The sequence below is a fragment of the Phaethon aethereus genome (assembly GCF_964289735.1).
Source record: "Phaethon aethereus genome assembly, chromosome: 3".
Classification (NCBI taxonomy): Eukaryota; Metazoa; Chordata; class Aves; order Phaethontiformes; family Phaethontidae; genus Phaethon; species Phaethon aethereus.
The window spans coordinates 63,714,903-63,731,419 of NC_138576.1; the positions used below are offsets into that span (position 1 = coordinate 63,714,903).

The following is a 16,517-nucleotide window of genomic DNA, read 5'->3' on the forward strand; positions in this document are numbered from 1 at the left end:
GTTCAGCCGGCTGTCAACCAGCAACCCCACGTCCTTTTCCCAAGGGAAGGGACTATATCTCATGGATAAGTCCATACCGGAGCACCGGCAAGGGGAGGAGTGCATTGCAGTATTAAACTTTATAGGCTGGTTCAAAGGGAGCAGGCGTGGAGATTGTAATAGATATAACTTCACATTTTAACCCAGTGTTTGAGTTGAGTGTTATAGGAAGTACAACAGCAGAAGTCACCTGAAGAGAGGACAAGCCTCACAAGCAGCCCTGCAGGTGTGACTAAACTTGAATAGGTTTTGGCGGCCAGTAAGTCTACACAACACGCTGCCTCCCCTGTCCTGAGCAACACCATAATGGATGGAACCCAGATCATGGAACAAAAGAACTCAATGGACATTTTATGGACATTTTACAGGGGTGGCCCATTGACTGAGAGAATGATATCTGTCTATATAGCAAAGGATGGGCAGTGGGGAAGGATGGTGATTAATAGGGATATATTAGATAATACATGACCCGAGCATGTTGTAGAATAAGGAGTAGGGATTGTACTGGTTTGGGCTGGGATGGGGTTAAGTTTCATCATACCAGCTTGTACAGTAGTATGTTTTGGATTTGGTTTTATAATTATAAATGTTACAAATTTATTTATTATAAATTACAGCTTATGCAGTGCCCAACTTTAGAATCAGATCAACATTTGAATAGTTACCTAGTAGGCTCAGAAGGTATATTTTCATAACGAACAACCCTTCCATTAACCACCAAATTGAAATAGAAATGGATTTCAAATTGTACTTAAACAAAACTTTTTTATTTTTTTATTTAATTTGATTTGGCTGTATACCATTTGTTTTTAATAAGTACATCTATCACTACTGAAAAAAAGATGTAACAAGCTGAAAGAAGTATGTGACAAATATGGATTGAATCCAAACAGGAGGAATCCTCTGGTGCAAATAAGGGAAGGGACCTGAAAACAGAGACGTGACACAGAGCAGGAGTTAACTGTCTACTTTCATATGGGTTTTGTTTAATATATTTGTTACCTTCTATGAAGTAAGAGGTGCTTCACCTTCTATGAAGGTAACAAATACTCTGGATGACAAGCTTTTAACTGAATAGTTGAGTACTTGCATTTGTGTCATTTTTCCATTTTATTTCTTATACTGCTTATATTGCTTATTACTTCCAACCTCCAGTTAAGAGTTTACTTAATGGCATCCTTATCTTGAAATGCAACACACAGATGCTCTGCCCACAGATAATGCTTTTCAGCCTTTGACCTTTCTGAGTCGTTTTCCTGCTTACTTTGGCTTCCTGTAAACTTATCACTGAATGCAAAAGCAAAGATCTTGTAAAAGCCCTATGAGCAAAGTACGTACCCTCTTGAAGCAGGAGCAGCGTCTTAGCCAGCAGCTAGCCCCGCTGGGGAGGCTGAGGAACGCAGCAAACACGCAGCCGAGAGGCAGGTCTCAGCAAAATGGAGCTTCAGGTTGACACCATCCAACATTACAGCGGACATTTGGATGAGGTGTCTTTAAAACCAAGAGAGTACGTGAAGAAAAAAACCCTCCTGAAGTACAAAGTCACCTGCGCTGTAAGTAGGTGCTGTTCTCTCAGGGCTGCTGATTTAACAATTCTCAAATCTGCATGATTTTTAGAAGTTTAGTTGTATTAATATAATAATTCAGGGTAGCTTACAGTGCTTACAGTTTTACGGCATGAATGCACTAACTTCACTGGTAGATTTCTAAAGTTCTTCTGGTACTTATCACGTACTTATCTGGTACTTATCAAAAAAAGTGGTTTTTTTCTGGCAGTTGACTGCACTTTTTGTTTTACTGCAATAACCTGTCAGTTCTTTTGCACAGCAAAGACATTGCTTCACTACTTTATTTTAGACAGTTGTTTAAAATGGATGTGTTTGCAGCCAAAGCAGCCACAGTTCCTTTTTGCTTACTTTTTTATCTTTGGATTTGTCATTAACAAAACAGAACATGTAGGCAGGGCATCGTTGAAAAGCTAAGTTGAGAAAAGACTAACGAACTGTTTCGTAGAGTACTGCCAGTCCCACATCTCAAATACTGTGTCAACTCTTTCCCCCTTCCCCAGGGCTTTAAGAGTCATGCAGCTGCCTTGTAAATAATAATGTGTAGGAGTTTTGTGATGTTTTTTAAATCTTTCGTTGTAGCCAATATACAGTTTCAAGCTTCTGTTTGTCAGCACAAAAGAAACAAACATTAAAAAAATATATGTATATATTTGCACAAGCTCTTGCATCTGTAAATTGGAATTTAGAGAAAATGACAGGTACTGATTTTGGAAAGACTCAAAATTTTATTTTGAAAACAAGTCTATGAAAAAGAGAGTCAAGTTATGATGCTTTTCAGCTCTATGTCATCAGAACAATTCCATGTAGTACAACTTCCTGCTTAATGCTGCATTGTGCAAGGATTGCATAAAATATGAGGGAAATATCGGAAATTGAGAAAAAAAGAGAGGATAAAATGACAGACATATTTTTCCTTAAGTTTTCAGTAAAAATAAAGGAATCATGAGAAACAATGTGGGAAAAATGCCTAACTATGAAGGAAAGTAAGCTATAATTTCAAGAGGTACTTGGAAGAGTAAAGTGAGAAATTTAAGTATACTAAAACATATTCATTCTTCCAGATACACTATTTTTCAAATGCTTGCTTATTTAAAAAAAAAAAAAATCTAAATATTGGGGGTGTAAACTGTTAATATTCTACACCATTTATCTACATTTTTTATAAACTATAAGCATGAAGTACTTCCTTGGCAACTTTTTCCTGAAAGCTTAGACAGAGAATTGTGTACTCACAAATAGTAGTCACACCGTCTAGTAAGTCCTCCAGAGAACAGAGCATGTGCATTAGGCACAACTTTTTTATGAATAACTAGCCGTAGTCCTGCATTTAGGCATAGCTGTGGAAAGTCTGAGGTTTTGAATAGGTGCTACCAATGTTATATCACCGTAAGGGTGAATGTCCCAAAATCAAGGGTCTTTGTGTAAATGCTGTAATAAATGCAGCCTCTCATCTGTACACCTGCTGTGAGTTTTTGGTTTTTACTTAAGCTCTCTCATTTCTTGCAGCAGTGGGAATGTTTGTTGTTGTATTAACTGTACTTTCAATTTAGTATAATTTATTTATTTCAGTTCCAAATGTGAGTTTTAATGAAAATGGAGGGTAAAACCATAGTGAACTTTAAGGTGAAAAGTGCATGCCCTGGTGGTTGGGCTGATCTGTACTCAGTGAAACAAAACCTTATGTTACCCTGGCCCACGTTATCCTTCCTGCCCAGAAAGAGTGGCCACTGCTGTAGCCCAAATGTGCCCCCTGATCCCTGGTCCATGCTGACTGGATGTAGGATTAAACTGCTGCCTTCATGCCTGGGGTCTCTCTTTGAGGTGCTTCACCATTTCTGCCACTTTGGACAATCTTTCCAAACATGTTTATCCCATCTGTCTCTCTTACCCAGTTCTCTCACCAATCCCATTTCCATTCCTACTTTTGGGGTATTTCTGCTGTACAAAAACCAGGGACTGAGCAGCAGGAAGAAAGTAAAGGCACAAGAAAGAAAGTGTGAGGGAAGTAGCTTTGGTGCTGTTGGTGTTTGGCGTTGCTTGGGGAAAAACCAGTGAGATGGGGCTGGAGAGGGTGGGCAGCAAGGGAGAAAGAGGACATTCCTGAGCACGGCTGCAGGGAGCACAGCAGCAGGAGTGGAAAGTGTGAGGTCTGGAAGGAGCCCCTCCTACTGTATCTGTCCAGAAGAAGAGGTATATGCCACGCCAGACTTGCAGTTAGGTCTCCTGGTTGTCTCTGTCAAAGGGCTAGTTGTAGTGTGCCACACTCCTGCCTTTGTGCCTTGCGTGCCTGCATCTTCCTGGTCTGCGGGAAGGAACAATGAGCACGTACACCGTGTCCCGGCGTGGAGCTGCTCCGTGGCCCAGCTGTACACCCACGCCTGAGAACTGGGCAGCCCTCCCCGCTGCCACACCTCTACCCCGCGCCCGCAAGGCAGGACGGGCAGCAGCAAAGAGCCTAGGGTATTCATGTGGGCAGAGGTGGGCGAAAAGTAACAGGACAGCATATGTGCTCTTGGTTATATCCTACACACACATAGTTTTTCTCAGCTCCTTGTAATTGCTGTAGTCTCAGTTAAGAGGCTCCATTACAGTAATACTGAGTATGAGGGTAAGCTGCTCTTATTTCTACTGTATTTTGAATCTCAGTATTTGCTAGTGCCTGGTGGCTCCTGGAAATGTCAGAAGACAAAAGAAGACTCTGAGGCAAAAATGGGAAGTAAACTGGGCTGGTTTATGGTGATTTTCTGTGATATGCATTTTCTTTCCCATCGTTGCCTTAGTGAAGAGGAAAGTGCATACACTGAAATACTGCGAGAGGGTTGTCACTTTTCGCTCTGCCTTTCAGCCAGCATACCTCGCCATTCATCTTCAGCGTCCGTTAAGCTGGTAGAGGCCTCTTCAGCTCTTCCCCAACCTCCCAAATGTTATGCTTCTTTCTGTGATGGGGTTTCCTTGGGCTGTTTGTCTCTTTCCAGTTTCCTCTAACCTCACTAACAGGGTGATTTATTATGAGAAACTGGTATGTGGATGAAAATTTGACACTTGCAGCCTCTATCCAACAGTCTCTTAAGAAATCCTGCTGAGCATTTCAGGAAAATACAGAAGCTAAATAAAAGGAATTACCTTCTCTTTACACAGATAAAGAATATGCAAAACGGGTAAATATAGTGATTACTTCCTACTACCTTTTCCCCAGCAAAAATTTCCCCGATTACAACATGGGACCGGCCATAGGTTAGAAGTGTGGTATTAAGGTGTTGGCTTGTAAGCAGTTCATGAGAATATCATTCTTGTGCCTCTCGTATCTTCAGGCTCAGAACATCTCCAATTTGTTAGTGGACAATTTCAGAGAAATGATTAGTTCATAAGAAATCATATGTTTATAGAAATAATAATCATACAGTTAATTTCTAATAAACATAAGAGTTTATCACAATTGTGAACTTTAATTTTCCTGTGTCTGTGTAACAGGTTCTGGTGTGTGCTTTGGTGGTTGTATCCCTGGGACTGGGTTTAGGACTTGGACTGAACCGTGGAGACCAGGAGCAAGGTATGTTTATGATACTTTCAGCGTAATTGCTGCTGAAGCTAGATCTGGTAAAGGATTTCAGCAGAGCCTCTTTTATGGTGTAATGTAAATGGTCTGTGAAAACTTACCGACTGTGAAAATAAAGTTCTTGCATTTTTCAAGTTGGATTGTATAAAACCTGTACACTCACAATCTATACTTGAAAAAACCTAACCTAAACCACTGACTGCTTTGCTTGTCTTTTCAGAAGTGTTAAACCTAGTTCACAACAGGTTTGGAAATTTTATCGTAATAATACTTCTAGGAAATTTGAGATAGGAGCTATCTTATTACATGTAATACTTTGCATTTATTTAAAAAATATGCTTTGTAGAAGAGATATCATTGGACTATCTTTGGGACTTACACTTTGGGTACATTCAGCATAGTTAAAGTGGTTAATGAAACTGATTAGGAATTTCTGTGAAAACTTCAATTTCTGTAAAGCTATGGTAAAAAGCGAGTAATGCTTTGATCTGGAAGAATGTTATTTTTTAGTTCGAAAAACAAAGCACTGTATTCATGTCAGGGGGTCAATCCAGATGAGAACAAACACACACACCACATGTGAATTAAATAAAATACCTGCTTTAGAATCAAAGCAATAGTAATCTCATACTGGAGGGGTTCAAGGAAGCACAGTCTCTTTCTTAATCAACACATATTGAACTTGTTTACCTATTTATTCATCAAGTCTTAGCTCCTTCTGAGATCTTTCAATACTATGGGCCTAGTAAATAGGATGAGTTGGTATTCTAACTGCTTTTTGGTGATGCGTATGTTGCATTACAATTTTCTGTGTAAAATATGTAGATACCTACAGCTTGAGTCTTCACTGACATTCACCTGAGGAACCTGGTCATAATTGTGCCATTTTGGTGCCTCTGACTGCCGGTGTTGCAGAGCAACCCTAAATAGAGACTGACTAACTTTATTTGCTATTTTCATAACCAGACCTGCTTGGGAAAGATGAAGGAGCAACACATGGTATTACACCACGGAGTGGGAGGGGAAGCCTCAGCCCTGAGCGGCATGCACCTTAGTGTAGCTGCATTTGCTATGAGGGCAGTGAGAAAGAGTTGTGCTGTTCAGGAGCAAAGGGAGTCGTGGTTGAGACAGGTGCTGGGGGCTTGTGGTCTCTGGACAAGGGGGCTGGAAAGGAGTCAGGAGGACCTGTCATTTTGTATGTTTAAAAATTTGCACAGTTTGCATTTGGTGATAGTGCAATTGATTATGTTTATATACTAAAGGTAAGTTTCCTTATAGCTCCTGTAATTGTACTGACTATTCGGCGTAAAAGTTAATGAAGTACTAAATTCCTGACCTCATATAATTATGTAAATATTGTAAAGAGATTAGAAGCATGGATTGCAAATTATGAGTGCTATGAACAATTCCATTACAGATAGAGGAAAAGGTTTACATTTTTTCTGATTTAGACTCACCATGCTATATTCTGTATCATTTTAAATCAGGTAGAACATCTGAACAACTTTGAGTCATTCAGAAATGAATGGGAGAGGAAAAATTAAACTAAATACCCTAAACTTCAGCCAAAAAGGCACAGAAAAACTGTTTCCATATGTTTATGTACATTTGTGAAAAATTGCAGCTCTTTCTTTACATAACAGATCCCAGTTATAAAAGACTTAACTCTCAGTAACTTCTTCCATCTCTACTTTTGACAGATCCCTTTATGCTTATTACATATAGTTTGTTATTCTAATTATCTGGAAAGCTTTCTTGCATTGAACACTTAAAATGCAAGGTACAACATGAGAACTTTCTACATGTGAAACAAGCTGGGTAACTTGAAAAAAAAAGATTTTATCTCTACATGTTTTCTACACAGTGGATATTAAAGCCCAAATTTTGTAGGCAGTGCACCCTGCAAAAGCATGAACCCTTTGGCAATCTTAATAGAATTGCACCAGTGAATCTGAGTAGTTACACCCATCCCTGTCTAACAGTGAGAATGGACAAGAAAGCTGGAAAAGTAGGTGCTCAAAGTGGTTCAAACAATATTTCTGCAGTACGGGGAATGCGGACACAAGGCTTATCTTGTCTAGTGGGGAGTTGCGGGTGATGTTTGGAGATTTGGGTTTGTCCTCAGGTGTCCTTGGGAGAGCCAGAGCTCTCCCTTCTCCCTGCACAAAGGTGTCAGAGCTGTGGTAAGGAACTGCATGTCTCCATTTCCAACACGAGGCCCCTTATTTGGACACTTTTCTTTCTTTCAATCAAAACAACCAAACCTGCAGATGTGTACGGATTTGTACAGGCATTGTAACGATTAAGTGGGAGAGGTATGGTCAGAGTCCCGAGTGTACTAATAAGCTTTATGGGCCCTGCCCAGCCGCCTGGGGCTGCCCCCAGCCAGCCTATGGCCCAGGACCCCATTTCAGCCCCACGGGGCCATCAGCCCCTGCTCTAGTGATGCCACAGCAGGGCTGGTCTCCAGGTCCCCTGGAGCCCTGCCCAGCCCAGCCACAGGTCCTGCTGAGCCAGGCCCACCCACGGGCCAACAGCCTGGCCTTGGCCTGTCCCTGTCCCCAGGGAGGTACCCAGTGCCTGGAGTGGGGCTGCCCTGGTGCCCCGCAGCTGCCCCACTCCTGGCTGGGGTGGTGGGACGGGCCCTGACTGCCAGGCCCTGCCCAGCTGCCCCCTGGGGAGCCCCCATGGCTCTGGGTGCTGGGCCCTGAGGGAGCCCCTGTCCCACACAGCTCCCTGGCAGGTACATTAGGGAACATCCAAAGCGGGAGTCTGCGCTTCAGTCACAACAACCCTGTGCAACGCTTGGGCTGGGGAGGAGTGGCTGGAGAGCTGCCCGGCAGAAAGGGACCTGGGGGTGCTGGTTGACAGCCAGCTGAACACGAGCCGGCAGTGTGCCCAGGTGGCCAAGAAGGCCAACAGCGTCCTGGCCTGTATCAGAAATCGTGTGGCCAGCAGGAGTAGGGAAGTGATTGTGCCCCTGTACTCGGCACTGGTGAGGCCGCACCTTGAATACTGTGTTCAGTTTTGGGCCCCTCACTACAAGAAGGATGTTGAGGTGCTGGAGCGTGTCCAAAGAAGGGCAACAAAGCTGGTGAGGGGTCTGGAGCACAAGTCTTATGAGGAGCGGCTGAGGGAACTGGGGTTGTTTAGTCTGGAGAAGAGGAGGCTGAGAGGAGACCTTATCACTCTCTACAACTACCTGAACGGGGGTTGTGGCAAAGTGGGTGTTGGTCTCCCAAGTAACTAGCGATAGGACAAGAGGAAATGGCCTCAAGTTGCACCAGGGGAGGTTTAGACTGGATATTAGGAAAAATTTCTTTACCGAGAGAGAGGTCAAGCATTGGAACAGGCTGCCCAAGGAGGTGGTGGAGTCACCATCACCAGAAGTATTCAAAGAACGTGTAGACGTGGCACTTCTGGACATGGTTTAGGGGGCATGGTGGTGTTGGGTTGATGGTTGGACTTGGTGATCTTAAATGTCTTTTCCAACCTTAATGATTCTGTGGTTCCTCTCATATCCCAGACCCAGAAATGAGTGGGGGAGATGCCAGTTTCACCCTCCTCATGCTGGCTGAGTGGGACACCCAGGCATTGCTTCCTGTGCCACCCAGTCCTGAGAAGACTTGCAGCCGAAACAGCCCTGCTGCAGGCTCTCGGCGAGCACAGCCCAAACAGCCACCAGGACCTTCTACATCCAGAGGACTTCCTATGGCTTTTGTTTCTCCTTGCCGACCCATGCACTAGTGATCGCAGCAGAAAATTTCTTGGGAAGTGGATTTGGGAAATTATTCAGCACATTTCTCCCTGCAGCTTGTGTCCATGATCCATTTAACTGACCCGTCTGGGACAGGGTTATCCGAGCACTCAGACTCGCTGCCTTCTCCTTACAGTCAGCTGCAGGCACAAGTGCAATGAGCCTCACAGGAAAGAGGTGCCTGGCTGCTGGTGTGACAGCAGATGCAAGGAGCGCCGGGACTGCTGCTGGGACTACGAGGACACCTGTGTGGAGCCAAGTATGTTCCCCTACAGGCAATGCTCACTGGTTTCCATTTTTTGGGGCGGTTGGTTTTTTATGTGATAGTAATTGGAAAAAGATAAGTTCTCTTATTTATGGAGATATACAAAAGTTATGTCACATTCCCTCAAGGAGGGAAGGACATGGCGATGTTGAGTTGCTGCTGCACTCTGATGCCTACAGGGCCGTGACTTGGCGACCTAGCAGGACATGAAATCTTCCTGTGTCTTTCTCAAATCAGATCCCCCTATTTTTGTCCCCTGTGGGTAACCAAAGCATTTGCAGTGCATATTTCCTGGCCCAGATAAAGCTGTGGATTAGCATGAGCAGAAATCATAGGTTATCTTTGACCGGGGCCCTGAAATGATGCTGCTGTGCCGGCACCTCTTGCACTTTCCAAAATGAACGGGTGTTTCCTGGCTGGGTGCACTCCCCAGCCTCATGCAGTGCTCGGTGGGGACCTGGAGTTGGAGGAGTGCACTCATCTTCCAGGGAACCGGCCTGGCTCTGCACTGAGGCCAGACTCCTCTCCAGTTACTCTCTCTGCTCTCCTGGAAGCTGCTCAGGAGTTTCTTCACTCTTGTCAGTTTTTCTGTCCACTTCAGCCCTTACATCTCTTTTTTTTTTTTTTTTTTCCTGTCTGCTGGAATCAGTGCAAAAGCAGAAAAAAGATCTGTTCCCTTCTCTTTCTCTTCTGTTGGAAAAATATGGGTTTGATTATTGTTTTTTCAGATCTTCCTGAAAGAGTGGAAGTCATTGAAGAGACACCTTTTTAAAATAAATTATTCTATGACTCTGTGTTACCATTCAATGGCTGCAGAAATAGGCTTTATGTGTTAAACAAAATCTTGAATTTTCCTTTCCGATAAAACTTCTAAAGCAACTCAAGCAGGACATGTAAATTATAGTTTAACAAAAACTCTTTTTTTTTTTCTTTACCTGTTTGGGGGCTTTTCACAGAAAGGAGTTTACATACAGTTCTGTGAACTGAATCATAAACTTTTTCTTCCAATTTTCAGCGCAGTCTTGGAGGTGCACTAATTTCCGTTGTGGTGAGACACGGATACCTGGAAGTTACTGTTCTTGTTCTGATGACTGCTTGCAGAAAAAAGACTGCTGTGCAAACTACAACAGTGTTTGCAAAGGTAAATCAAAAGTCAAAAGTTTTATATGTAAGTTATCCTGTGAAATAAACAGATGGGTAAACATGGCAAATATAGAGGTAGATGCATTTGTTTCTCAACATTAGAGTCTTACAGTGACATTTTTGAAAATTAAGATGTTTTGAGGTGAAGCTTTTTGGTATTTTTGATTGGGAAAAGGACAGCTTCTGGAGAACAATGTGAATGTGGCATTCATAATAAAGACAGAATATTTTGAATATTGCAGCAGTATACCAAATGCAGGGGTTTTGGATTGTTTATTTTCTTTTTTTCTTCAAAAATTGATGGAGACATGTTTTCTGCTTCAAACTTCATGCAATCCAAAGTACATGTTGTAGTAATCATCCCTAATATAAAATTTTCCATCCTTTTTATTAGAAATTAATTTTCAGATTGGGTTTCTTTTGTTTTACTTAATTCTGAATATCTTTGTTCATGGCTAATTGTTTCAGTCTACAAACTCTGGCTAAACACATGAGGAATAGCACTGGCAAAATCAGATCCTAACTCCTGCAAAATTATATTTGTCATCTACATACAAATTAAAGGTAAAAGCAGTCAGGAGATTAACTAGGTGCTAAATTGATTGAGCTGACCTAGTTAAGGTCACTGCACACCCCTGCCTTTGGCTGCTTACTGGGAGAGAAGCTTTCTGTAATGAGCCAAGAACTTCAACAGCCATTGCTTCTTCTCTTTTCTTTATATTTTTTCCTTTCTTGGATGCTTTCCTTCTTGCATCTTTTATTGACCTCCCTTATTTCTTCCAAAGAGATGGGCAAACATTAAAATACATGACTATAGCTGTGAAGCAGGTGGAGAATATTCAAAGGATAAGAGGAAGAATTACTTGAAATTTGGAAACCATGGTCAACAAGGAAAGACTGAAGGAGTTTAGGCTCTTTACAGCAAAAAAAAAAAAGCTAAAGGAAGCTCTGGCAATCATCTCTAAATGTGTAAGTGGTATCTGCAAAAGCGGCAGTGATCCTGCGTAGACAGGATACAGGTAAATGTTAGGCTAAACTTTCATAGTGATTTCTTTTCTGTTTTGTTTGTTTACTTTGCTGTGTAGTATATGTGCTTTGTTTTTAACTTACAACTGTAAGCATCAGCCCTTTCAGGCTTTGCGAGCCAAATATTTTGCACTAAAGGTATATTTAGCCCTATGTTTCTATAATTCTGTATTGAAGCAGAAAAAGTACCAGGAAGAGCTCCAAAAAGATCAACCAGGAAAATTATGTGTTGTTTGTGTGGGGTTTTTTAATGCTGACTTAGTACTTTTTTTCATCTTGTTAGGTGAAATACCTTGGGTAGAAGAACCATGCATATCACTTGAAACTCCTCAGTGTCCAGCTGGGTAGGATAAAATCTTTTTTTCTTCTTAGCAAGCACAATCATTGTGATGGTCAGAAATACTCCAGTGGCCTGAAGCAGGTCTTCATGAGGTTTTCATATTTACTGAGAATAAGGATCCTGCCTTGAAGAATATTCTATAAAAGCCGTTTGTGGCTAGCGATGTTTTTACTTCTAAAACATTTGTCATTTTGTTGCACTTTCATTTATCATTTATAGTTTAGAGCAGAGTACAGGAGTTAAAATCCAGACTGAAAGTCAGTTTGCAAAGACCTGAAAAAATTGTTAGAGTTATCTCAAGTTTCATGTGTCACAAATTGTTCATAGTCCATTTTATGTTACCATATTGTATGTGTGATAATTCTGATAAATCACCTTATGCAAGCTGTAATAACTGTTAGAATTTGCAATGGTAATTTTTTATCAAACAGGGGTTTTTTTACTTGAATTATCTGTGGAAGAAAGGTATATTAAAAAGGAATCTATGAAATTAGCCATATATCTGCAAACGCTGAAACATAGTAATTCTGATGTCCACCTGTAGATGTTTTGCTATTTGTGCAGTATTGAGGAATCATTGTTAGAGGCTAGGCAGAAGCACAGTTTAAAAGTTGTTCTCAAAGAAAAATCAATTGTTTTCTGGTTCAGTTATGGTATTTGTGATGTTATCCATTATTCCATCTATTTTACTGCTAATTTAGTTTAATTATAACAATAATACCTTTAGTATTGTGGCCTCTTCATGGGTTCTTGCGTGCATCTCCCAACAGAGGTACAAGTATATACTACTTAGGTTAACAAATAATTTGCTGAGTTAATGCAGTTTCATAGGCTAAAGCCTGGAAACTAGTGGAGGAAGGCTTCTTTAAGTGCTGTAAACAGCATTGCTTTATAAAGCTCCATTTAATTTCAGATTCAAATCAAGAACCTGTTTTATACAAACTGTTTTTATACAAACTGTTGATGCAAGTGTAATTCTGTGTTTTGGAAAGACCACTATGAATGAGAAACAAACTGGGATAGTGATTACAGCCCGAATATATAACTTTTTTTTAATAGTTATGACTCAAAGTATTACTCCAAAAAAAGTTTTGGAGTCAGTTATCAGTAACTGCATTTTATCAATGATTTTCTCCCCCAGTATTTTCCAGGCTTGTGTAGTGAACCATTCCTAGAAATTACAAACAGTTGGGTTTTTTTTAGATACTACGTGCAGTGAAGGCTACTTCAAACTACATTTTTAATTTAATTGTATGTTTACAATTTTTATATTTATTTATATGTTTCTAGGGAGACTGTGTAATATATAATGATGGTTAACTAAAAGACTGAATTTGCAGAACTAGATGACTTACTCCTAGTGATTTTGTCACTTGGTGCTATGAAAAAAGGTGCTATAGCACGAGCACTTTATAACTGATAATGCATTTTTCTTTAGGAGTCCTTTTAGGTTGGTTAAGAGAAAGCATGTTTAATAACTTTGAAGTTTATTTTCACAGGTAGCACCATCTAGTTAGAATTTTTTTAACAGGAATTTAAATGCTGTTCTAGAGACCAGCTGCAGTTTGTGTATACTTTATCATACCTACTGTGTGAACTCAGATCTGAGGCTTTTATCCTTGTTTCTTTACATAAAGTCTTACCCTAAGCGCATTAGCAGCTGCTGCATTCCTTTTGTAGCTTTGATTTCAGTTTGTCAGGAGCCTTGCGGCAAAGAAGTGTTCTCCAGCTCTATGAAAGCTGCGAAACTTGTAAGGTATAATCTACAAAGAACATGGACTGCTTAGTGATGTCTTCACAAAGGCAATGTGGTAAAGTTAGAGGTTAGCACAAACCTGGCATTGTAAAGAGATTACATTTCCCAGCACTGAGACCAGTGGACCCTAATTGCTTGCTGGTTGACTGCTGTACTTGTGCAGCTGCCCTGGAAGATTTTTTAAGATGAATTAAGAGACAAAAGACAGAATTCAACCCATTACTATGTACAGAGGTACTTTGGTTGTTCTATACTCTGGGTTTGTATTTCAATGCTAGTCTGCAGCATTTGTATTTATTTGTATTTGTAATTAAAAGATTAACAAAACACATTTTCTTTTTCTAGGTTCTATATCTACTGAGTAGCTTCTATTTTATTCCTCCAGTGTTTTTTTGGGGGAAGATTGTGTATTTGCTCTCAAAATTGAACCATTTGTTTATCTCAATGTACTTGGAAATTCCAGATCCTGCTTTTAAAAGTAGAATTTATATTGTTAAAGTTAACAACTCACGAACTCTCCAAACTTCTTTATGATGACAAACTCATATTTTCTTGTAGGTTTGATCTGCCACCACTTATCCTTTTTTCAATGGATGGGTTTAGAGCAGAATACTTGCAAACTTGGAGTTCTTTGATGCCAAATATTGCAAAACTCAGTAAGTTACCAAGAGTGCTTTGACTATTTTCTTTAAAAGTCTGCATGCAACCTTTCCAGTCCCTTTTGCTGCTGTCATGCATGTGTGTTGCTCAGCAATAAGAAAATCACAAAACAGGTCTCCCTCATCCGTTTTATATTTTCATTATTACATGTTCTACATTAATTTTTGTATTGAGTGCACAGCAAATGAATTTTTTTTAACAAGGCCTCTAAGACCAGCCAGCAGCTTTTTATTAAATAGCTTGAAATACACATTCAAACACAGTTTAAGACTGAAAAAAAGTTCCAGACAAAGATTTCCTGCATTCTCTGTACTCCATTGAAAAATTCAAGCTGATAAGGAGGTCATCATTAAAGTATAATAAAGAAAGAAAATGCACTGGGTTTTTGGGAAATTTTCCTCAAAGATGCACTTTTTCAAGTCAGCTATTTTAAGATATTAAAGAGAAGCTGCATATTTAAAAGTATGTCAGTGAATATTATTATATTAGACTTAAATGCAATATAATTTATGTATTGGTATAATTTAATATATTATATGATTGCAGTAAGGTTCAAGTAACTGTTTCCCGGTATTTCTGAATATTGGGAGAAATCATAAGTTGAAGATCTTTAGCTTGTGCTGTAAAGGGCTCTAAAGAGTGAGACCCATTAATGCACACTTTGTTAAGATTTCCTGAATATTTTAGAGCTCAGCTCTCAAGAGTCTTTGTACCTGGACAAAATGTCTGCATATTTATCAGCTTCTTCTCAGCAGTAATAGTCTAAATTGACAGTGTTTGTATCTGTTCTGAATACATCATATTCTGTTTCTATTGTGCTCATTTGAAAACGTCATATGAATGTTACAAAGTACTACGTTTTACTGAATCGTTAACAATCTTGTTTGTGGATAATGGGGGTATCCAGAAGGCTGAACTTGAAGCAGTTTGCAAACCTGACTTCTTGTGCACGTATTTTATTCTTTGATGTTATTCTGACTTTGGAAGAAACTTGAATCAGTGAAGAAATTGTGCATGCAGAAGTCAGTGTTCGGTTCCAGTCTTTTGAAACAGGTGAAAAGGAAATGCCAAATAGACAAAAGACATGAAAACCATGCTATGTCTATGTTTCCAAGAAATCTTTTCAAACAAGAAGGGATCTAATCAGCATTACTCATATTTGTGGTCAATTTCAACAATTGTTTATGCACATTCATGCTTACACTTCTTAGAAATCTACAGCGGAAAGGAAAAGGAAATTCCTTTCTTTGCAAAAGAAAAAATGCTGATTTGTAGCATATAATATTTTCCCTCTGTGAACTCCATTGACCTAGGATTTTCACTAGAGCTAATCAAGCTAGTTGTTACAGAATATGTACACTATGAATGTAGCTCCTTCACCGTTCAAGAGAAATCCATAAAAAAATTATGCTGATGTTCTCATAAGCCTTTTTTTCTGTATATCCTGGTTTCAGCCAGGATAGAGCTAGTTTTCTTCACAGAAGCTGGTGTGAAGCTGTGTTTTGGATTTGGGATGAGAAACTGTTGATAACGTGCTGATGTTTTGGGTTGTTGCTGAGCAGCCAGCGAGCAGGCTGGGGGTGCACGGGGAGCTGGGAGGGGACACAGCCGGGACAGCTGACCCAGGCTGGCCACAGGGATATTCCATACCATACGACGTCATGCCCAGTACATAAACTGGAGTTGGCCGGGGGGCAGAAATTGCTGCTCAGGGATGGGCTATCGATCACTGGGTGGTGAGCAATTGCTGTATTGGGCATCACTTGTTCTTGTACACTCCTTTGTTGGTATTATCATTGTTGTTTCCTTCTCTCTTTCCGTCCTATGAAACTGTGTTTATCTCAACCCACAAGGTTTTTTTTCTAATTCTCTCCCCTGTCCCACTGCGAGAGGGGAAGTGAGTGAGTGGCTGCGTGGTGCTTAGTTGCCGGCTGGGCCTAAACCATGACACTGTACTACACTGTAACTGCTTTGTTGAATAATTTCAGTCTTTCATTGTTTAGTTGAGGTTGTTTAGTTAAAATCAGTTTCTGTTCTTTGAAACGCTGTACATCAAAGAATGAAGTGTGTTTGAATGTGAATCAAATAATCATTTGACTACAGATTAATACAGAACTGTTTCTGCACGTGAGTTAGATTAAAAAATGGCATTAACGCATCTTCCAGTCATCACACCTTTGTTTTGTGTGTAAATAAGTTTGATACTACAGGGGATTTAGATATTACAAATGTTCAGGCATGGTAAGTGCCTTAGATTACTGAGAAATGATACAATGCTTGGAGATAAAGGCAGGAGACCTGGTGTGGGATTCACTCCAGGGCAGGATACCTACATTTAGATATGTTCTTGGAAGTGTCTGCGTATTAGATGTCTACATGCTCATTGTAGTCAGCGCATTTATGATTA

General features: G+C 40.4%; 1 protein-coding gene across 1 annotated transcript in view; it reads left to right on the top strand.

Moving 5' to 3' along the window:
* Positions 1-1,475: 1,475 nt before the first annotated feature.
* The window catches only part of ENPP3 (ectonucleotide pyrophosphatase/phosphodiesterase 3), a gene marked incomplete at both ends in the record, with an annotated part of 45,882 nt that continues 30,840 nt past the window's right edge, over positions 1,476-16,517 (top strand). The window contains 6 exons of the mRNA XM_081997779.1: positions 1,476-1,592; positions 5,079-5,157; positions 9,057-9,179; positions 10,201-10,326; positions 11,638-11,698; positions 14,009-14,106. Coding sequence (XP_081853905.1) covers positions 1,476-1,592; positions 5,079-5,157; positions 9,057-9,179; positions 10,201-10,326; positions 11,638-11,698; positions 14,009-14,106 — 604 coding nt within the window. The remainder of the gene's footprint in view (positions 1,593-5,078; positions 5,158-9,056; positions 9,180-10,200; positions 10,327-11,637; positions 11,699-14,008; positions 14,107-16,517) is intronic.